The following is a 23766-nucleotide window of genomic DNA, read 5'->3' on the forward strand; positions in this document are numbered from 1 at the left end:
CTTAATCTGTAAACTTGGGGTTTTTCCCTCTGAATTTGATCCACCAATCTGCGGTATTTAATTTACACCTTCTAAACTCAAAACACCATTGTGCCTTAAAATTATATAGACACATGCAAACAGACTCATAGATATCTGGATTGACACAGAGAGAGACAAGACAGGTCCATGGACAAATGCAGCTCTAGAGGGCCTGGGACATTTCACCTGGAAAAGTTAACATTTAGGGAGGATGTGATGGCTGTCTTGAGGCATTTAAAGGCCCACCACATGGAAGAGGCATTGGACTTGTTCCATTTGGTTCCAGAGGCCAGAACTAGGAACAATAAGAAGAAGCTACAGTCATACCTAGGTTTAATGGAAGGAAAACATTTCCTAACAATTATATAGCTATTTACAGCTGGAATGGGCTCCCTCACTAGAGGTCTTTGAACAAAATCTGGATGGCCATTGGTCAGATGATAGAGAGCTTTGTTATTCAGGTGTGGTTTAGACTAGATGGCCTAAGATCTTGCTGTGACAAGCAAGTACATGAAGGAGTTGGTTAAAAAGAATCCTGAAGGTTAGAGCCACAAAACTTCTTGGAGTTCATCTGGTCTAGGGTCTGTTAACCTAGGATCTATGAAATTGTTTTTAATTAATATTTTGATAACTGTGTTTCAATATAATCAGTTCTCTCTTTAATCCTGTGTTGTTGTTGTTTTGGGGGTTAAATGACTTGCCCAGGGTCCCACAGCTAATTAATATTTTGATAACTGTGTTTCAATATAATCAGTTCTCTTTTTAATCCTGTGTTGTTGTTTTTTTTGGGGGGGGGCAGGGCAATGAGGGTTAAGTAACTTGCTCAAGGTCACACAGCTACTAAGTGTCAAATGTCTGAGGCCAAATTTGAACTCAGGTCCTCCTGAATCCAGGGCCATTGCATTATCCATTGCATCACCTAGCTGCCCCTGTAAAGCCTGTGTTTTTAAAATCATTTTTCTGAGAAGGAATCCATGTATTTCACCAGACTCCCTAAGGGGTCCATGACACTGAAAGGGTTAAGAACCCCTAAACTAATTCAACTCTCTCATTTTGTAGATGAGAAAACCAAAAGTCTTGGTTACCAATAGTTAGCAGCTTGTTCAAAGCCACACAAAAGGTTTAGGGAAGAGCCGGGATTAGAATCCTGTTCCCTGATGACATTTCAGTGCTCTTTCAGTTACACTGTGCTGTGGTAGAGCAGAAAGGCCAATAAGAGGAGCTGAGTTAGAATTCTGACTTTTCTTCTTACTTCTGGAGTGATGAAGGGAAAATTACTTCCCATCTCTGGGCCTCAGTTTGTTCATTTGTAAAACTAGAGGATTGGACTGGATAATCTCTAATGTCCCCTCCGGCTCTAAATCCTATGATTCTAAGTAAATCTGCAGGTTTTGTTCAGTTGTGTCCAACTCTTTGTGACCCCATTTGGGGCTTTCTTGGCAAAGATACTGGAGTGCTTTACCATTTCCTTCTCCAGCTCATTTTACAAAAAAAGAAACTGTGGTAAACAGGCTTAAGTGACTTGCCCAGAGTCACACAACTGGTAAGTGTCAGAGGCCGGATTTGAACTTGGGTCTTCCTGACTTCAGGCCCAGCAATCTATTCACTAAACCACTTAGCTGTCCCCAAATCTACAAATACCCTGACACATAATATGCATGTTCACTGGATTTCAGAAATGCATTTGGCATTTGATAAAGCCTTTCATTATATTTTTTCTGAGAAAATAATTGCACTTGGATTTATAGCTAGCCAAACAACAGCATCCAAAGGGATGCTAATATAAAGAAGGGAGCCGGCCCTTCCCTCAGACCTGGGGTTTGGTCCTGCCAATTTGAGAAATGCCCTTCCATACTTTTAGATAGACCATTGTATTCAGAAGGTGACCACTTCTTAGATAGGATAGAGAAGGGAATTCTTGTTTCAGATATGGCTTAGATTAGATGTCCTCTGATGTCCCAACTCTGAGAATCTGTGATTCTTTGATTCTATGACCAGGAATAAAGAATTTTTGAAAAAACTCAGATTCTTTACCCTGGAGAAAAAAGACTCACTGGATGTGATAACTGTCTTTAAGTATGTGATGCAGTGTCTTGTGTTAGGGGAAATAAATATTTTTCTGTTGAGGGTCACACAGCTAGTCAACATTTGTTTTTGTAAGATTTCTAGTTCCAAAATTTTCTCTTTCCCTTTCCTCTCCCCAACCCAAGACAGCAAGCAATCTGATATAGGCTGTATATGTACAATCACATTAAATATATTTCTACATTGGTCATGTTGTGAAAGAAGAATCAGAATAAAAGGGGAAAACCTCAAAAAAGAAAAAGGAAAAACAAAGAAAAAAGTCAAAACAGTATGGTTCAATCTGCATCTAGATTCCAGAGTTCTTTTTTCTGGATGTGGAGAGCATTTTCCATTATGAGCCCCTTGGAATTATCTTGGACCATTGTATTGCTGAGAAGAGCCAAGTCTATCACAGTTGATCATCACCCAATGTTGTTGATACTGTGTACAATGTTCTCCTGGTTTTGCTCATCTCACTCAGCATCAGTTCATGTAAGTCCTTCCAGGTTTCTCTGAAATCTGCCTGCTCATTGTTTCTTACAGCACAATAGTATTCCATTACATTCATATACCACAACTTGTTTAGCCATTCCCCAAATGATGGGCAACCCCTCAATTTCCAATTCTTTGCCACCACAAAAAGAGCAGCTATAAATATTTTTGTACATGTGGGTCCTTTTCCCTTTTCCATGATCTCTTTGGGATAAATACTTAATAGTTGTATGGCTGGGTCAAAGGGTATTGGCATCACACTTCTGACCAACTAGAGTATTTATAGGAGGGACAGGTCTGGAAATCTTGACAAAGGATTGTTGAAATAACCTGTAATGTTTAGTAGGGAGGGGGAGGGGTGCACAAATTTATGCATGCATGTGCCAGTGCATATGTTGAAAGCTGTCTCCAAGTATTTGAAGAAGTCTTATGTAGGAAAAAGTAAGTTTATTTTGTATTGAGCTAGAGCAGTGGCTTCCAAAGTAGAGCATACTTAAGGGTACTTAAGCATACTTAAGGGTACTTAAGCATACTTAAGGGTACTTATGAGTACTTATGCATACTTAAGGGTACTTATATGTACTTATATATAAGTATACTTATAGACTTATATATAAGCACTTACTTATATATATACCTATATACTTGCATACTTACAAGCATATCTATGAGTACTTAGGGGTACTTAAGGGAACTTTGAGTACTTATGGGTACTTATGAGTACTTAAGCATACTTAAGGGTACTTATGAGTACTTAAAGGTGCTTATGGGTACTTAAGGGTACTTAAGAATACTTAAGGGTACTTATGAGTACTTATGCATACTTAAGGGTACTTATATGTACTTATATATAAGTATACTTATAGACTTATATATAAGCACTTACTTATATATATATACCTATATACTTGCATACTTACAAGCATATCTATGAGCACTTAAGGGTACTTAAGGGAACTTTGAGTACTTATGGGTACTTATGAGTACTTAAGCATACTTAAGGGTACTTATGAGTACTTAAAGGTGCTTATGGGTACTTAAGAATACTTAAGGGCACTTAAGCATACTTAAGGGTACTTATGAGTACTTATGCATACTTAAGGGTACTTATATGTACTTATATATAAGTATACTTATAGACTTATATATAAGCACTTACTTATATATATACCTATATACTTGCATACTTACAAGCATATCTATGAGTACTTAGGGGTACTTAAGGGAACTTTGAGTACTTATGGGTACTTATGAGTACTTAAGCATACTTAAGGGTACTTATGAGTACTTAAAGGTGCTTATGGGTACTTAAGGGTACTTAAGGGTACTTAAGAATACTTAAGGGTACTTATGAGTACTTATGCATACTTAAGGGTACTTATATGTACTTATATATAAGTATACTTATAGACTTATATATAAGCACTTACTTATATATATATACCTATATACTTGCATACTTACAAGCATATCTATGAGCACTTAAGGGTACTTAAGGGAACTTTGAGTACTTATGGGTACTTATGAGTACTTAAGCATACTTAAGGGTACTTAAGCATACTTAAGGGTACATAAGAATACTTATGAGTACTTATGGGTACTTAAGAGTACTTAAGCATACTTAAGGGTACTTTGAGTACTTATGGGTACTTAAGGGTACTTATGAGTACTTAAGGGTACTTATATGTACTTATATAAGTATACTTATTACTTTAAGACATATATAAGCACTTACTTATATATAAACCTATATACTTGCATACTTACAAGCATATATATGAGTACTTAAGGGTACTTAAGCATACTTAAGGGTACTTATGAGTACTTATGCATACTTGAGGGTACTTATATGTACTTATATATGTATACTTATAGACTTATATATAAGCACTTACTTATATATACCTATATACTTGCATACTTACAAGCATATCTATGGGTACTTAAGGGTACTTATGGGTGCTTATGCATACTTAAGGGTACTTATATGTACTTATATATGTAGACTTTATAGACTTATATATATAGCACTTACATATATAAACCTATATACTTGCATACTTACAAGCATATATATGAGTACTTAAGGGTACTTAAGCATACTTAAGGGTACTTATGAGTACTTATGCATACTTGAGGGTACTTATATGTACTTATATATGTATACTTATAGACTTATATATATAAGCACTTATATATACCTATATACTTGCATACTTACAAGCATATCTATGAGTACTTAAGGGTACTTGAGAGTACTTAAGTATACTTAAGGGTACTTAAGAATACTTAAAGGTACTTATGGGTACTTAAGCACACTTAAGGGTACTTATATATAAGTATACTTATAGACTTATATATAAGCACTTACTTATATATACCTATATACTTGCATACTTACAAGCATATCTATGAGTACTTAAGGGTACTCAAGGGTACTTAAGGGTACTTATGGGCACTTAAGGGTACTTATGGGTACTTAAGCATACTTATAAGTACTTAAGGGTACTTATGAGTGCTTATGGGTACCTAAGGGTATTTATGGGTACTTAAGTATACTTAAGGGTACTTATGAGTACTTATGCATACTTAAGGGTACTTATATGTACTTATATATAAGTATACTTATAGACTTATATATAAGCACTTACTTATATATATATACCTATATACTTGCATACTTACAAGCATATCTATGAGTACTTAAGGGTACTTATGGGTACTTATGCATACTTAAGGGTACTCATGGGTACTTATGCATTCTTAAGGGTACCTATGAGTACTTATGGGTACTTAAGGGTACTTAAGCATACTTAAGGGCACTTATGAGTACTTATGGGTACTTCAGGGTACTTATATACTTAAAGGTACTGCCCATTGATGGAGGTGTGAGAACCCCCTTTGGGTCTTTGAGTAATAAACTCCCTTTCTCTCCACCTCAAGTACCTGGCTAGTATTTTTTGTGTCAATTGTGCCATAAGACTTTAACCATTATTGCTCGCCTTCTGCCCTCTCTCTTGGCTTTCAGTGGAAGTGCCAGGTATTGGCCTTTTAGAGTCATTATAACCTAATTACAATGCAGACCCTCAGGGCAGCTGAGCAAAACAAATCCCTCCCTTCTCCTCTTCCCACACCCTGCCCATTTAATCATTTCATGGCTACAGTAGGTGCTCCTCACTGTGCCACTCTGCCCACCTCTCCCCATTTTCATTTTCAGTGAGACAGTGAGGCATGTACAGGTTGGGATCTATATCCCTGCTCCCATATCATTTCCCCCTTCAAACTTATCCCTTCTCTGAATATCCCTATTACTGTAGAAGGCACTACCATCTTTCCAGCTTAGCAGTCTTTGACTTTCTTCACCCCCAATAACTATTTAAATGGCTAAATGTGGTCATTTTCACCCCCACAACATCTCTCAAATTTGCTTCCTCTGAGCCACTACCCTAGTTCAGGTCTTCAGCACTTCTTTTCTGGATTTGTAATAGTCTCCTAATTGGTCTTCTTCCCTCAAGTCTCTCTCTGATCCAATCCATCCTCTGCTGAGCTGCTAATGTGATTTTCCTAAAGCTTAGAGTATAACCTTGATACTCTCTGATCAATCTTGTCACAACCTAGTCAATAAGCTCCAAGAATTCCCTGTTGACTCTAGGATCAAATATTATTTTATCGTTATTTCATTCTTTTAAAAATACCTATTTTTGTATGTTTTACAGTATGTATCTTTTTAGTATGTACATAATTTGAAAATATGTATACACATTGCTACATGCTCAAATTTTATGCTAATAGGATATACCATCCAAAAAGCTCTGATCTAGAGGTTAAGTAATAGGACCAGTGTGTTAGTCACATGGAGTCAAGTTTTGCCTTAACATGCAGGGGCGCCTGGGTATGTTATATGAGTACATAAATAAATGCACCTCTGTGGAACAGGAAGAAACATAGCTACAGGAAGAATGAAGAAAAAAACAACAGTCTTTTCATCTTTCTTCTTTTCTCCCTCTAGTTTGGGATGAACGCACTGCTTCTCTCTGCCTGGTTTGGCCACCTAAGGATCCTACAGCTGCTAGTCAACTCAGGGGCCAAGATCAACTGTGAGGACAAGGTGAGAGTGCTGGCAGATGAGACTGGACTACAGAGCCACCTGCTCCCACCTGGGAGCAGGCACTGAGAGTGAAGTATAGGGAATCCTAGGAATGTAAGCAAGCAGGATAATAAAGCAGGCTCTCCACCCTTCACCCCTAACACAGCTTCCCCAACTGGTTTCTAGATTGCAATCTATAAGACTTAATTAAGCAGGGCTATACCGGGGTCCTGTGATCTGAACAGAGCAAGACTGGGTTGGGGAAGAAAGTACTGGTAAGTTCTTTATGTGTGTACGGGGTAGGGTAGGTGAGAGAAGAGGGAAACCCAAGTGACACCTGCTCTCCTCACTTCCCTGTCCCCTTTTAAAAATTATTGTTGGATGAATTAACTTAGTGATTAGTTCCTTGGAGTTTGGTGGAAAGAGAGACCTGCATCAACCCTTCTGGTCTCTCTCAGGGATAAAGCACTCAATCAGAATAGAATTGTGTTCCCTTTCCCATTCTGGTAGGTTAGCTTTGTGCAGAGGCATCTAAATTATCTTTCTTTTTTCTCCCTTTTCCCCCCTTTTTTCCCTTTCCCCCCTTTTCCCCCTTCCCCCTCTCCTCCTTCTCCCCTTTCCCCTTCCCTTCTTTCTGTGGTATTTCATTTTATTTTTCAATTACACAAAAATATTGTTTTCGATATTCATTTTTATAAGATTTTTCTCCCCTCCTTCCTTCCCTCCCCCCCTCCCCAAGACAGCAAGCAATCTGTTACAGGTTATACATAAATACATACATACATTTGTAGGGGCCAAATTTAATATGGGGAGAATTAATTGGGTGGCTTGCCCCAATAAGAAAGGGGATCAACAGCTTCTGTTCCACAAACAAATCAGCTTTTATTAATGGGAATAAAATACACAGCAAAAGTGAAATTAATTAAGTCAATGACAAGGGAATAGGGAAAGAGGAAAATGGATAATCTCCCTGGCTCTAACAAAGGCCAACACAATCCTCAAACTTGCTTCCAGCTCAGCTAATTCAAAGAGTTGGATTCATTTTTATTAACTCACCACCTGGGGTCCATAGTTTCAATAAGAAACAACTGTGAGGCCTCTCAGCAGTCTGCTCCTGGAAGCTCACCGGGCAAGAAAAGACCCAACTTCCTGTTGAAGGTCCCTTTTACTACTTTTTTCTCCCTCCCCCAAAGGGGAGGTCCTTCAAGTTGTGTGACTGAGACTGGTCCCCTGTTGGTGCCAAATTCCATTATTTTACCACACATTCTATACACACACACACACACACACACACAATCATGTTATATATATTTCCATATTAGTCATGTTATAAAAGGAGAATCAGAACAAAAGGGAAAAATCACAAGAGAAAACAATAACAACAAAAAAGTGAAATAGTATACTTTGATCTGCATTAAGACTCTATAGTTCAGGGGCGGCTAGATGGTGCAGTGGTAAAGCACCGGCCCTGGATTCAGGAGTACCTGAGTTCAAATCCGGCCTCAGACACTTAACACTTACTAGCTGTGTGACCCTGGGCAAGTCACTTAACCCTCATTGCCCTGCAAAAAACAAAAAACAAAAAAACAAACAAGACTCTATAGTTCTTTTCCTGGATGTGGAGAGCATTTTCCCTCAGTCTTTTGGAATTGCCTTGAATCATTCTATTACTGAGAAGAACTAAGTCCGTCACAGTTGATCATCACACAATGTTGCTGTTACTGTGTACAAGGTTCTCTTGGTTCTGCTCACTTTCCATTAAGTTTTTCCAGGTTTTGGGGGGGTTTTTTTTAGGCAATGGGGGTTAAGTGACTTGCCCGGGGTCACACAGCTAGTAAGTGTTAAGTGTCTGAGGCCGGATTTGAACTCAGGTCCTTCTGAATCCAGGGCCGGTGCTTTAACCACTGCACCATCTAGCTGCCCCTTCCAGGTTTTTCTAATGTTGGCCTGCTCATCATTTCTTACAGCACAATAGCATTCCATTACATTCACATACGACAACTTGTTCAGCTATCCCCCAATTATCAGTATCCCCTCAATTTCCATGGAATTCACTTTCTTGGCACCCTTTCAGTTTTCATTTTGGTAGAGAGGGATTAATTGAGAAAAAGAGCTGATGTGAGACACTTCCAGAAAAAGGGAAGTGCTTCTCAACTAATTTTCCCCATGGTGATGAGGACGATAATAGATCTGAGGAGAAGGGAACAGGGTGGACCAAAATAAAGGTTTCAGTTTGAGATTACCTGTCTGGGACACTTGAATATCTCTTGATATGATGTCTATAGAAAGATCCTCAGGGCTTCCACATAATTTTCTTATGAATCCTAGATTCAAGATAAACCATTATTGGCTTTGGTTTTAGCTAATTACCCAGAATTTCAACAGTATTGTCTTCTTTATTTTGCCTTGCAAATGTACTCAACTAATCTATTGGTTACTTGGGTTTCTGTGGGCTAGTCTGGGAATTTTGCCATCATTTATAACATTGTTTCTATAGGAAAATACATCCAGAATTCCAGGCAAGATTTGCAAATGAACTTTTTAACATAACTGCCTGTAGTCTTTGAACACTGTATTTTTGTTCTTAATTTGCATTTAGTACATTTAAGGAGCCATACAGGTATCCCTAACCAAATTTATTTTGTGGGCTAGCCTTGGAACTATAGAAGCAGACCAAGGCCCCTCTCAAATTTTTCTCTTTCAGAAACATTTTAAAAGTATTTTAAAAGAATATTGGGAGGGGGGCAGCTAGGTGGTGCAGTGGATAGAGCACTGGCCTTGGAGTTGGGAGTACCTGAGTTCAAATCCAGCCTCAGACACTTAACACTTACTAGCTGTGTGACCCTGGGCAAGTCACTTAACCCCAATTGCCTCACTAAAAAAAAAAAAAGAATATTGGGGCAGCTAGGTGGCATAGTGGATAGAGCACCAGCCCTGGAGTCAGGAGTACCTGAGTTCAAATCCGGCCTCAGACGCTTGACACTAGCTGTGTGACCCTGGGCAAGTCACTTAACCCCAATTGCCTCACTAAAAAAAAAAAAAAGAATATCAAGGGAATTAATGGAAAAAAAAATGCAAAGGAAGGTGACCTAGCCATACCAGATCTCAAACTTTATTATAAAGTAGTAATTGTCAAAACTATCTAGTACTAGCTAAGAAATAGAGTGGTAGGTAGATCAGTAGAATAGATTAGGTACACAAGATACTGTCATAAGTGACCATAGTAATTTAGTGTTTTATAAAGCCAAAGACCCCAGCTTCTGGAATAAGAACTCACCATTTGACAAAAACTGCTGAGAAAACTAGAAAAAAGTATGGCAGAAACTAGATATTACACCATATACCAAGATATGATCAAAATGGGTAAATGGTTTAGACAGAAAGGGTGATACCATAAGCAAATAAGGAGAACAAGGAATAGTTTGCCTGTCAGATCTATGGAGAAGGGAAGAATTTATGACCAAACAAGAGAGAGAACATTGTGAGATGGAAAATGGATAATTTTGATTATATTGAAAGGGTTTGCACAAAGAAAACCAATGGAGCTAAGATTAGAAGGAGAGCAGAAAGCTGAGAAACAATTTTTACAGTGAATATCTCTAATAAAGGCCTCATTTCTCAAAAATATAGAAAATTGAGTCAAATTTATAAGGATATAAGTTATTCATTAATTGATAAATGGTCAAAGGATATAAACAGGCAGTTTCCAGATGAAGAAACTAAGGCTAGCCATAGTCATATGAAAAAATGCTCTAAATCACTAATGATTAGAGAAATGTAAATCAAAACAATTCTGAGGTACAGCCTCACACTTATCAGGTTGGCTAATATGGCGAAAAAGGAAAATGATATATGTTGGAGGGGATATGGGAAAATAGGGACACTAGAATGCACAGTTGGTGGAGTTGTGAACTGATGCAACCATTCTGGAGAGCAGTTTGGAACTATGTCCAAAGGGCAATCAAACTGCTCACACTCTTTGGTTTAGCAATATCACTGCTAGGTCTGTATCCCAAAGAGATTTTTAAAAAGAGGGAAAAAAGACCTACATGTACAAAAATATTTATGGTAGCAAAGAATTGGCAATTGAAGAAATACCCATCAATTAGGGAATGGCTGAACAAGTTGTGGTATATGAATGTGATGGAATACTATTGTGCTATAAGAAATGATGTCCAGGGGGCAGCTAGGTGGCACAGTGGATAAAGCAGTGGTCCTAGATTCAGGAGGACCTGAGTTCAAATTCAAACTCAGACACTTGACACTTACTAGCTAAGTGACCCTGGGCAAGTCACTTAACCCTCATTGTCCTGCCCCCTGCCTCCCCCCCCCCAAAAAAAAGGAAAGAAAGAAAGAAAAAATGATGACCAGGATGGTTTCAGAAAACTTGGAAAGACTTAATGTGAGATTTGAAGTGAACAGAACCAGGAGAACACTATATACAGTACCAGCAATATTGTATAGTGATCAACTATGAATGACAGCTATTTTTCAAAAGTACCGTGATCCAAGACAATTCCAAAGGACTCATGATGAAAAATGCTATCTACATCCAGAGAAAGAACTGAAGGAATCTGAATGTAGATGAAAACATACTATTTGTGTGTGTGTGTTTGTGTGTGTGTGTGTTTTCTTTTGGTCTAGTTTCTACTTTCATAACATGACTAATATGGAAATATGTTTTACATGATTGCACAGATGTAACCTACATCAAACTGCTGACCCTCTTAGGAAGAGGGGCAAATGAAGGAGAGAGGGAGAAAATTTGATCTCAACTATTTTAAAAAAATGAATGTTAAGGGGCAGCTAGGTGACACAGTGGTTAAAGCACTTGCCCTGGATTCAGGAGGACCTGAGTTCAAATCTGGCCTCAGACACTTGACACTTACTATCTGTGTGACCCTGGGCAAGTCACTTAACCCTCAATTGCCCTTCAGAAAGAAAGAAAGAGAGAAAGAAAGAGAGAAAGAGAGAAAGAAAGAGAGAAAGAAAGAAAGAAAGAGAGAGAGAAAGAGAGAGAGAAAGAGAGAGAGAAAGAGAGAGAGAAAGAGAGAGAGAAAGAGAGAGAGAAAGAGAGAGAGAAAGAAAGAAAGAAAGAAAGAAAGAAAGAAAGAAAGAAAGAAAGAGAAAGAAAGCACTATGGACCAGGGAAAATGAATGTTAAAAATCGTCTTTATGTGTAATTGGAAAAAATAAAATACTATTAAACATTTTTAAAGTATTTAAAATTATCTTAATCTGGAGCCTTTGGATTAATCTGAAAAACAAATTTTATCCATTCTTTAATTATCAATTCTAAAACAGTGACCTGCTCTGGAATCTTTTTACCCTTCCCCCAGAGGAAGGACTCTCCAAAAATGATTAGATTAAGTATCAGACTAAGAGAAGGAACAAGTCTCTGGTTACTTCATTTAATGGAAGTAATTCTTGAAACTTTAGACCAGGGCTTCTTAAACTTTTCCTATGTGTGACCATTTTTCATCTGAGAAATTTTTACGTGACCCCTAGGATATAGGTATATAAAATGGGCATACGGGACAGCTAGGTGGTGCAGTGGATAGAGCACCAGCCCTGGAGTCAGGAGTACCTGAGTTCAAATCTGGCCTCAGACACTTAACACTTACTAGCTGTGTGACCCTGGGCAAGTCACTTAATCCCAATTGCCTCACTAAAAAAAATAATAATAATAATAAAATAAAATGGGCATACACAACCTTTTACTGTTGCCAAATAATAGATTATATAGGAAAAAGTTTAAGAAGTTTAAGTTTAGACCAGTTGGAAAGGAGAATTCTTAAAGGGAGTGGTCAGAGATATTGAACTATTTTAGGAAAATGATTGTTCAACAGAGTGCCAAGTTAAGTGACTTGTTCTGTTTTAGAAAGCAAAATATTACCTGAATTTTTCCCTGGGCTCTCTGTAGCCATGGTTTAGTTCATTGAGGAATTTTGTCTTTTGTTTGAGAATATCCCAAATTGTAACTCCACACCAGTTTGAGTTAGAGAGAAGTTTTCAAAATAATGGGCTAACTCTGCCCATCTTTGTTCCTTTCTTAGAAAAATAAAATGCTTAGCTTTAGAATAATCTAAATGAATAAAGCTGCTTCTAGCAATTGTAAATTGCTAAACTTCAGAGTACAAAATCTTCATGCCTAAAATTCAGAGTACGAAATTTTCTTCCACAGAACCTAGCCATCACTTCAGTGGGAAAATGTACTTTGGGCTCTCAATTTTCCACATTAATCATTTGTAAGTTGGGGACTGAGTTGCCAAGTTCGGACATTAAGTGACACAGGAAGTTAGGAAGTAGAGAGATCAGTGAGGGGCAGAGTCAGAGGAGGTATCACCGACCCATTTGCCTTAGAAGAGAATGTTAGTGATCAGGACAGTGAATGGTGACATGGGGATGGGGGCAAGGTCATTTGGGGAGGAGGGAAATGGGTACTGAAGAAGACACCTTTTTTCTTTTTCAGAATGGTCTGAATATACTGCACTGTGCAGCTCAAAGGGGCCATGTACATGTGCTGGAGTTTGTAATGGAAGATTTAGAGGATGTGTGCCTTGATCGAATTGATAAGGTAAAAGCTATCATGAACCTATGGCTAGCCTTTTTCACTTTAGGTGAATGAATCAAGTTTAATTCTGAGAGGCTGGGCCAAGGGCATAATTGTCTTCTTCTTCTTTTTTAAAGTAATAAAATTTTTTATTTATAGTTCCAATTTTTATTCCTCGTTCTCTCCTTCACTCCCCCTTCCCAGGCACAGTCTTCTTGGACTAGAGGTCCCCAACTCCTTTTCATCTATCATGTAAACATTTATTGAAAAAAATGTGGGAACTTTTATCAAATGCCTGCTATGTGCCAGGTACTACTGTGCTTTATAAACATTATCTCGTTTGAGCCTTGAGCAGCCCTGGGAGGTGGATGCTATTATAATACCTATTACTAAGTATCATATGTGGTAGTTATTATTATTATGGGGCAGCTAGGTGGCACAGTGGATAGAATACTTGGCCTGGAGTCAGGAAGACCTGAGTTCAAATTTGGCCAAAGATACTAGTTGTGTGGACCTGGGCAAGTCGATTAACCCTGTTTGCCTCAGTTTCTTCATCTGTGAAATGAGCCGGAAAAGAAAATGGCAAACCACTCTAATATCTTTGCCAAGAAAACCCCAACAGGAGTCATGAAGAGTCAGACATGACTTAACAACTGAAAAGCAACAAATAAGTGATTTGACCAGAGCTTGGAGTACATGAAGGGGAACAATAAGGCTGAACAGGTGTTTTGGACAGAGCCTAGAATAAGATGAGACACAAGTCATTTAACAATTACCTAACCATAAGAGAAGAATATTGGGCAATGATGTGTGAGGAGGACTTTCCAGAGTTGATTCCAGTGAGCAAAGCACCCTTGCCTGAACTGTCTGTTGTGCCCCACTAGCCAAGTATCTGACTGCATAGGGCTTCTGGTGACTGTTTTGTACCAAGGAGGTGAATTCAACAGCCTCAGCCATTCTTTCCCTGAGTCAGTCAAGTCTCAAGGATGAAAACCAAAACCAAACCAAAACAAAAAGACTCAAGGATGGTTTCTTTGCCTTTTAAGGAAAAATTAGTTCAACTCGAGTGGTGGGAGGGGTTAGGATGTTGCTCCCAATACAGACAGTTGGGATACATTTGGTCAATAAATAAACATTTATTATGTGCTTATTGGGTACCGTGGCATTATGCAAAGTACTAAGGATACAAAGAAAGGCAAAAGACAACCCTGGCCTTCTGGGAGCTCACAGTCTAATTGGAGAAGACAATACATAAAAATCTGAAAAGGGGGTGAGGGGAAGGACTAGGTGAGGGGCCTGATGCAATCCAGAGAAGCGTAGCCAGGTGAGAAATGAGATGACTGCCCTGGATGCTCTCCATAAATGAAGGATGGAGAAGGAGCTCCCAAAAGTCCAATCTCTACCTTGTCCCTTCAGAGGGAAGGAGGGGTGCCAGGGTCATGGGGTACTGATGAAGTATGAGTCTAAGGGTTGATGCAATCTTGTGAGATGATGAGTTTCTGGTGCCCATGATGAAGTCCAGGTGTCACTGGGTAGGATCATGACAATTCTTGAGTGCCAGTCTGGGGATTTTTTAGTTGTTTTTTTTTTCTTTTGGATAATGGGGGAGCCATCAGCTCTCTCCTCTGCAATATGGAGGGGCTGGACTACCTGATCTCCAAGGGCCTTTCCAGCTCTGACATTCCATGATTCCAAAGCATCAGATCAAACTGGGGCCCTGGAAAGATGAACTCAGGAAGGCTAAAACCAGAGAGACTAGTCAAATGGCTGTTGTAATCATCCTCTTTTATGAGAAGGGGCTTGTTTTCCGCAAAGCCACGAGGAAAGGATGGTGGTGATGATGATAATGGTCCTATTTAGATAGGTTTGCAAAGCTCTTTCCATATAGTATCACTGGGGAGGGGAAGGAGAAAGTACAGATGGTAGATTTCCCCTTTTGTGTGAGGGCCCCTGAGGGAGGGAGGGTATTTACCAGCTATACTTTTTTTTTTTTTGGTGAGGCAATTGGGGTTAAGTGACTTGCCCAGGGTCACACAGCTAGTAAGTGTCAAGTGTCTGAGGCCAGATTTGAACTCAGGTCCTCCTGACTCCAGGGCTGGTGCTCTATCTACTGTGCCACCAGCTGCCCCCCAGCTATACTTCTTTTCCCATTGAAGAATCACAGAGAGGAGGCCTTGACATAAACAGAGCATGGCAACCAGCTTGGAGATCTAGCAGCATCAAAAATCTCCCACCACTGCCAACGTCTATCTTCTCCTTGGGAGTGAATGCATGAAGGCCCAGCAATTAGTTAACACCTGATTAATCAATGAAATGAACTCTCCCAGAACAAACTGCTGCTGGTGAGCACAAGATGCCTTTGTGGGGTTGAAACAGGATCTGTCCATTCTTCCTCCAACGCCTCATTACATTGGGATGTGTGTTCACGTGAGAAAGTGAGGACGAGCAGACTAGAATTCTAGGAAAGGAGACTTTGCAGTGACTCACAGGCTAAGTGGGGCTTTGGCTCACTTATCTTCCCTTGCACCTCCTGGTCCTCCCTTTAATTGGCTTTTTGGACATTTCTTGAGTCATATTAAACCATAGAGATTAAAATTTTCCATTCCCTGGGCCATGTGACTCCAGATTGCCTAAACTTCTTCCCAAAAGCAGTCCAACTGGCCTTGTTTCTTAGCAGGGTTGGAGAATATGACCCTAATAACTTAGAGCATAATAAGATGCAGCTTAAACTATCTGGGAAATAGCTGGGAAGTTAGCAAAAGGCCTCCGGGAAAGTGAGAGAGAGGCCATGGCTGGTGGGACCAAAGTTCATGCATTTTTCATTCATAAGAAAGCCTTTCGGGGGCTCCTCTGGAGACCATTTACTCTGATTTTTGGACGAGGTTTAACAAGCTTCATTATCTGGCTGCCCAGCTTCCAGAAGATCAGGAAAAAGAGAAAAGCTATTGGAGTAGACGCCCTAATAGCCATTATAAAAAGCCCTGAATATGGAGTCCAAGGACCTGGGAGTTATAATAGGGTCATAGATTTAGAGCTAGGGAGTGAGGTGGATAGAACTCCAGGCCCAGAGTCAGGAAGATTTATCTTCCTGAGTTCAGATCCAGCCTCAGACATTCACTAGCTTTGTGACCCTGGGCAAATCACTTCACTCTATTTGCCTCAGTTTCCTCATTTGTAAAATGAACTGGAGAAGGAAATGGCAAACCACTCTAGTATCTCTGCTAAGAAAACTCCAAATGGAGTCACAGAGTCAGACACTATTTTTTTTTTTTTTAGTGAGGCAGTTGGGGTTAAGTGATTTGCCCAGGGTCACAGAGCTAGTAAGTGTTAAGTGTCTGAGGTCAGATTTGAACTCAGGTCCTCCTGACTCCAGGGCTGGTGCTCTATCCACTGCGCCACCTAGCTGCCCCTGAGTCAGACACTATTGAAACAACTGACCTCAGGGTCACACAGCTAGTAAATATCTGAGGCTGGATTTGAACTCAGGTCTTCCTGACTTCAGTTCTGGTGCCCCTTCTACTGTGCCATCGAGCTGACTTAGGGTTTGAATATGGTGGGCAAATGTACAAGCCATATATATATATATATACATATATGCATACATACATACATACATATATATATATATACATACATACATACATATATACACACATACATATATATATCTGTTATCTGAGGATCAGTCTAGCTAATTTTGAGGAACTTTGTCATGATCAGGGTAACAATTTTTTTTTGGTCACAGCAACTCAACAATATCGATCTACTTAGATATATAGCATGTGAAGCATCACAATACTTGCGTCACAGGGGGTTGGGTGGTGCCTAGGTTGATTAAAATCTTTGCTTCCTGAAGGAATGAAGCATTGATACTTAAAGGGGTAAGTTTCATTGAAATGAACAAGTCACTAGTGTGCAGCAGCTGAATGCTAGATGAATGAGGAACCTCTGTACTAACCTAATGTCAGTCCCTTAGTACATCAGAGGAGTTGGAACTCTAGGGGAGACTTAAGACCTCTGTGATTGCTACTGGACCCTTTTGCAGGGTTTATCCCAAAGGAAATGTGAAGTAGGGTTGGAATGGAGATGGAGGCCAAGGAGGATGGTACCAAGTGCTTTTTTGGGGTTGCACTGAAAAAAATCTATTTTTCTTCCTGAACTCCAAGCTGGATCGGACAGCTTTCCATTTGGCGGCCGAGCACGGGCAGCTTGACACTCTGGACTTCTTGATTGGCTCTGGCTGCAACCATTGCATGAAGGACAAGGTACTTACCAATAGCTGAACCTAGGATTGGTGGGGAGGGGAGGCTGTAAAATTTCTAGTCTTTAGATTGGTGGTTCTCAAAGTGTGGCTCAGGGACCCCTCAGGAGTCCCTAAGACCCTTTCAGAGAATCCTCAAGGTCAAAACTATTTTAATCATAAAAATACTTTAATTTCTAATACATTAGGCATTGACAGACATAACCCACATAGACTAAAGCTCTGTGAGTGGTCCTCAATGGTTCTTATTTAATTTTTGTTTTGTTTTTTGGGGCAATGAGGGTTAAGTGACTTGCCCAGGGTCACATAGCTAGTAAGCATCAAGTGTCTGAGGCTGGATTTGAACTCAGGTCCTCCTGAATCCAGGGCTAGTGCTTTACCCACTGCGCCACCTAGCTGCCCCTCTCAATGGTTCTTTATTGTTTTTTTGTTTTGTTTTGTGGGACAATGAGGGTTAAGTGACTTGCCCAGGGTCACACAGCTAGTAAGTGTCAAGTGTCTGAGGCTGGATTTGAACTCAGGTCCTCCTGAATCCAGGGCCGGTGCTTTATCCACTGCACCACCTAGCTGCCCTCTCTCAATGGTTCTTAAGAGTATAAACAGATCCCAAGTTTGGAAAAGTTTGAGAAGGGATGCTCAGGAATCAACCAATCAATCAGCTTTTATCAGGATCTACTATGTGCCAAGCATATTTTAGGTGCTAGAGATACAATGCTACCCTCAAGTAGATTCCCCTTTCTGGGAGATATAACCTATATATACAGATAGACACAAGATGATTTTTACAGATTTACAGAGATAGCCCTAGCTGGTGGAAGGGAAAGATTGGCACAATCTTCATAAGAAAACATAGACAAGGGGCAGCTAGGTGGCACAGTGGATAGAGCACCAGCCCTGGATTCAGAAGGACCTGAGTTCAAATCTGACCTCAGACACTTGACACTTACTAGCTGTGTGACCCTGGGCAAATTACTTGACCCCAATTGCCTCACAAAAACAAACAAACAAGACAAACAGAAAACAAAACAAAACAAAACAAAAAAACCACAGACAAGCAGGACAGCTTTGAAAGTTCCATGTTGAATTTATTATATACTTTTGTGTTTTTTGTTTTTTGGGGTTTTTTTTTGCGGGGCAATGGGGGTTAAGTGACTTGCCCAGAGTCACACAGCTAGTAAGTGTCAAGTGTCTGAAGCCGGATTTGAACTCAGGTACTCCTTAATCCAGGGCCGGTGCTTTATCCACTGCGCCACCTAGCTGCCCCAAATTTATTATATACTTTAAGGAAAAGGAATCCATACATAATAGAGATTCATGTACAATCATTCCCACCCCCCTCCGTTCTATTTTTGCATATGGAAATGCTTATTTTAATTGATGTTTAAATTCAGAACAAAAAATTTGAAGGACAAGTCCCACATAAAAGGGTGCCTTTGAGTTGTGTTCTGGATTCTGAAGGAGAGAGGTGAGAAGGCTGAACATTCTAGGCACCAGGGACAATTAGCTAGAAAATGGGGTGTTACATGTAAGTAATAGTATCAAGAGCAGTTGATAGGTTACAGAACCCCATTGCCCACACCCTCACCTGGGGCCTCTGGCTCTCATTCTGCTCTGAAGGTATTGTAGGAGAGGTGAGAGTGGGGGAATTCCTCAGGCAGGGAGTTCATTCTCCAGTTCATGGCTGGCATATCCTAGTCAAAATACAAGTATGTCTGTTGAACACTTGGTCCCTCAAGATCCTTCAGAGTCTGAAAAGCCTGGCCATGGGCAAAACCAGTCAGGAGACAAATTATTTCTATACACAGTCTACATATTAGTTTATTTAAACCACTTCGCAAATATAACATGTTGCTGAAATTCTCGAACAATATCTGGTAACTAATCATTAGTTTTTGAAGGGCAGCTAGGTGGCTCAGTGGATACAGTGTCTGACCTGGAATCAGGAAGATGAATCTTTCTGAGTTCAAATCTGGTCTTAGACACTTACTAGCTGTTTGACCCTGGGTAAGTCACTTCACCCTGTTTGCCTCTATAAAATGAGCTAGAGAAGGAAATGGCAAACCATTCCTGTATCTTTGCCAAGAAAATCCCAGTGGGATCGAGAAGAATCAGACACAACTGAAAACTACTTCATGATCAGTAATAATTAGTTTTAGGTGCTTATTGAACAAACAGATTGTATGACCTTCTCTGTGCCTCAGTTTCCTTATCTTTAAAATGTGAATAATGATAACCTGAATTGTATTTATTTCAATAGTTTCCAGGCTCAAATGAGAGAGTATATGCAAAGTGCTTTGCAAACCTTAGCATATATGTGTCAATTAGTAATATTTTTGTTAGCAGCAGCAGCAGTACTATGACTTCATCAATAGGAGAGGGTTAAATTTTCATCATTAGATGTAGGATGTTCACAGTCACAATTTTTAGACATTTAGGACATTTAAGTTCATTTAGTCTAATCAACTTATTTTTCAGATGAGGAAACTGAGGTCCAGAGAGGTGAAATCCCATTCAAGGACATATAGAAAGTTCACAGAGGAGATGGAACTAAAATCCCATCTCCTATAGTTGTTGTTCAGTTGTTTTTAGCCATTTCTGACTCTCTGTGATTCCATTTGGGATTTTCTTGACAAAGATACTGGAATGGTTTGCCATTTCCTTCTCCAGCTCATTTTACAGATGAAGAAACTGAGGCAAACAGGGATAAGTGACTTGCCAGGGGTCACATGGCTAATAAGTGTCTGAGGCTGGATTTGAATGCAGAAAGATGTGTTTCTAATTCCAGGCCCATTGTTCTATCCACTGTACAACCTAGCTACTCCATTTTCCACAGTACTTCTATTTAAAACTTTTTTATTGCCATCTTTTGTTTTTTGTATTACCTTTTACACACACACACACACACACATATATGTATATATACATATATGTATTTTTCCCCTCTCCACCCCTATCCAGAGACCCACTCCTTATTTAAAAGAATAAAATAAAAAGGAATAAAAAGGTTGTTCAGCCAAAGTGATGATCCCATCAACCGAGGCTGACATTAAATGTAGTTTCAAGTCCCTAGCCCCCACTTCTGCAAAGAAGTGGGAAAGGTAATTCTCCTATCTCTTCTTTGGGGGCCAAGCTGGGTCATTATAATTACATAGTATTCAGGTTCATTTTGCTGTTGTTTTTATTGTTCTTTCTATTTACCTTGTAGTCATTGTGTGTGCTGCTTTCTGTCAATTCCTTTCATATCTTGGGAAACCTTTTTGGGGTGGGTGCATAGGAATCCCTGACTGAAAGTAAGGTTGCTGGGGTTTGTCCAGGGCCCTCAGATATGAGGGGCCACACCCTCTTAGTCCATCAATAAACATTTATTTTCATTTGTTTTAGCTTTATTAAAAATATTTTAAGTTCTAAATTCTCTCCCTCCCTCCTCTGCCTCCCCTACCCATTGAGAAGGCAAGTAATACAATAGCCATTATATATGTTAAGTCATTCAAAGCATATTTCCAGATTAGCCATCTTGCAAAAAAGAAAAGCAAGAAAAATTATGAAAGTGGAAAAAATATGCTCCAGTCTTCACTCAGAGTTCATTACTTCTCTCTGGTGGTAGATAGCATTTTTCATCATGAGTCCATTGGAATTGTCATGGATCACTGTATTCATAAGAGTAGTTGATCATCATTATGCTATTGCTATTTCTGTGTATAGTGTTCTCCTGGTTCTGTTTATTTCACTTTGTATCAGTTCACATAAGCCTTTCCAGGTTTACTGAAACCATCCTGGGCGTCATTTCTTTTTTTTTTTTTCTCAACAAACATTTATTTTATTTTCCATTTCCATGTAAGGGTAGTTTTCAACATTCATTTTCATAAGATTTAGAGTTCCAAAATTTTCTCCCTCCCTCCCTCCCTCCCCCCTCCACAAGATCACAATCAGGTTATATATGTACAATCCACAAGTGTTCTTTTTATCAGTTCTTTCTATAGCGGTGCATAGTATGCTTCCTCATTAGTTCCTTGGGATTGTCTTGGATCATTGTACTGCTGAGAGTAGCTAAGTCATTCACAATTACTCACTGAACAATACTGCTGTCACTATGCACAATGTCCTCTCAACTCTGCTCACTTCACCATACATCGATGTTCATTAGTCTTTCAAGGTTTTTTGGGGATCATCCTGTTTGTCATTTCCTGTGGCACAAGTCCATTCCACTACAATCATATAACACAGCTTTTTCCATCATTCCTCAATTGAAGGACATTCCCTTGATTCTCAATTCTTAGCCTCCACCAAGAGTTACTATAAATATTTTTTGTACAATTTTTCCCCCTTTTCTCTTTTTCATGATTACTATTGTTAACTGTTTCCCTTCCATCCTATTCCCTTCCCCATGATATTTATTCTATTATCCATCTTCTTTCATCCTATCACTCTTCAAAAGGGATTTGCTTCTGTCTGTCCCCTCCCCCACTCTGCCCTTCCTTCTTTTGCCCCTCTCTCTTTATCCCCTTCCCCTCCTATTTTCCTGAAGGGTTATAGAGATTACTCTACCCAATTGAGTGTGTACATTAGTCCCTCCTTGAGCCAATTCTAATGAGATTGAGGTCTTTGAGTCAATTTTAATGAGTGTTAGGCTCATTTACTGCCCAGATTAAATAGATTACTCCATCCAGTTGGGTGTGTCTATTAGTCCCTCCTTGAAGCAGCTCTGATGAGTTTAAGATCTTTGAGCCTTTTCTGATGGGTGTAAAATTTATATACTGCCCTGCTCCTCTCCCATCTCTTCCCCAACTCCATAAGCCTTTTCCTGTTACTTTCATGCAGGATTTCACTTCTGCCCTAACCCCTCCCCCAATGAATTCCCTTCACCCCTCAATTTAACCCTAAAGATGTTATCATCTAGTTAAGTGACACAGTGGACAAATCATCACCCCTGGACCCAGGGGGATCCCAGCCAAAACCCGGCCTCAGACACAAGACAGTTGCCCACTGTACGACCCCAGGTATGTCCCCCAGCTCCAATTTTTTTTTTTTATGGTTCTCTAGGGTCTTGTATTTGAAAGTCAAATTTGCTGGGCGTCATTTCTTATAGCATAATAGTATTCCATCATAGTCATATAATATAACTTGTTCAGCCATTTCCCAATGGATGGGCATCCCCTCAATTTTCAGTTCTTTGCCACCACAACTATACTTTTGCCATCACTGCTATACTTTTGTTCATATAAGTCCTTTTTACCTTTTATCCCTTTGGGATACAGACCTAGTAGCAGTATTGCTGGGTCAAAGGGTATGCACAGTTGTATAGTTCTTTGTGGGTAGTTCCAAATTGTTTTTAAGATAGTTTGACCAGTTCACAACTCCACCAACAATGTATTAGTGTCCTTACTTTTTCACATCCCCTCTAGCATTTGTTATTTTCCTTTTCTGTTATGTTAGCCAATCTGTAGGTGTGAGGCAGTTCCTCAGAGTTGTTTTAATTTGCATTTCTCTAATTATTGCTTTAGAGCATTTTATATGACTTGATAGCTTTGATTTCTTCTTCAAACTGCCTTTTTATATCCTATTTTCATTTATCAATTGGGAAATGACTCACTTGTAGAAATTTTGCTCAGTTCCCTACATATTTGAGAAACCTTTATCAGAAAAACTTGCTATAAATCTCCCCGACCCCCATATCCTGTTTTCCTTGTAATTTTGGCTGCATTGTTTTTGTTTGTGCAAAATCCTTTCTAACTTAATGTAATCAAAATTATCTATCTGTCTCTCTCCCCCACATATCAGTGAGCTTATGAACTACCTGTTGTGTGACAGGAATTGTGCTAGGAATAGAAAGACAAAAATGAAACATTCCCTGCTCTTATAGACTTCTAGGTAGTATGGTGGGTAGAGTACTGGGCTGGAGAACCAAGTTCAAATTGGGCCTTAGATACAGACCTTGGCCGACTTGTCTGCCTCAGTTCCTCAATTGTAAAAAGGGGATAATAATAGTACCTACTTCCCACAGCTGTTGTGAGCACTAAATGAAATAATATTTACAAGGTGTTTTTTGCAAACGTATAAATGCTAGCTGTTATTTATAGTCAATCACACTGAAGGTAACTGAGTAATTTGGGCTTGAAATACCATGCTCTGATGATGAGGATGATGTGGGTTTATATTAGGAAATCCAAACAGCCTCAGCCTTCAAAGCACAGGGCACTGATGTTTATAAACCAGAAGCAAAGGGACCAACAAAGACTGTCTCTCAACCCTTTTGTGGGAGCGGGATGTGTGACATCCCCCAAGCTTTGT

At 39.5% G+C, this 23766-nt stretch overlaps 1 protein-coding gene across 3 annotated transcripts in view; it reads left to right on the plus strand.

The window, feature by feature from the left end:
• ANKDD1A (ankyrin repeat and death domain containing 1A) overlaps positions 1 to 23766 on the plus strand; it is a 59982-nt gene that overhangs the window by 11308 nt on the left and 24908 nt on the right. For 2 of the 3 annotated variants that reach the window (XM_043980396.1, XM_043980399.1), the window contains exons 4-6: positions 6587 to 6685; positions 13137 to 13241; positions 17384 to 17482. In XM_043980396.1, the coding sequence (XP_043836331.1) occupies positions 6587 to 6685; positions 13137 to 13241; positions 17384 to 17482 (303 nt within the window). The remainder of the gene's footprint in view (positions 1 to 6586; positions 6686 to 13136; positions 13242 to 17383; positions 17483 to 23766) is intronic. The other variant, XM_043980398.1, reaches the window with a different exon arrangement.

Source organism: Dromiciops gliroides, chromosome 2 (assembly GCF_019393635.1).
Source record: "Dromiciops gliroides isolate mDroGli1 chromosome 2, mDroGli1.pri, whole genome shotgun sequence".
Taxonomy (NCBI): Eukaryota; Metazoa; Chordata; class Mammalia; order Microbiotheria; family Microbiotheriidae; genus Dromiciops; species Dromiciops gliroides.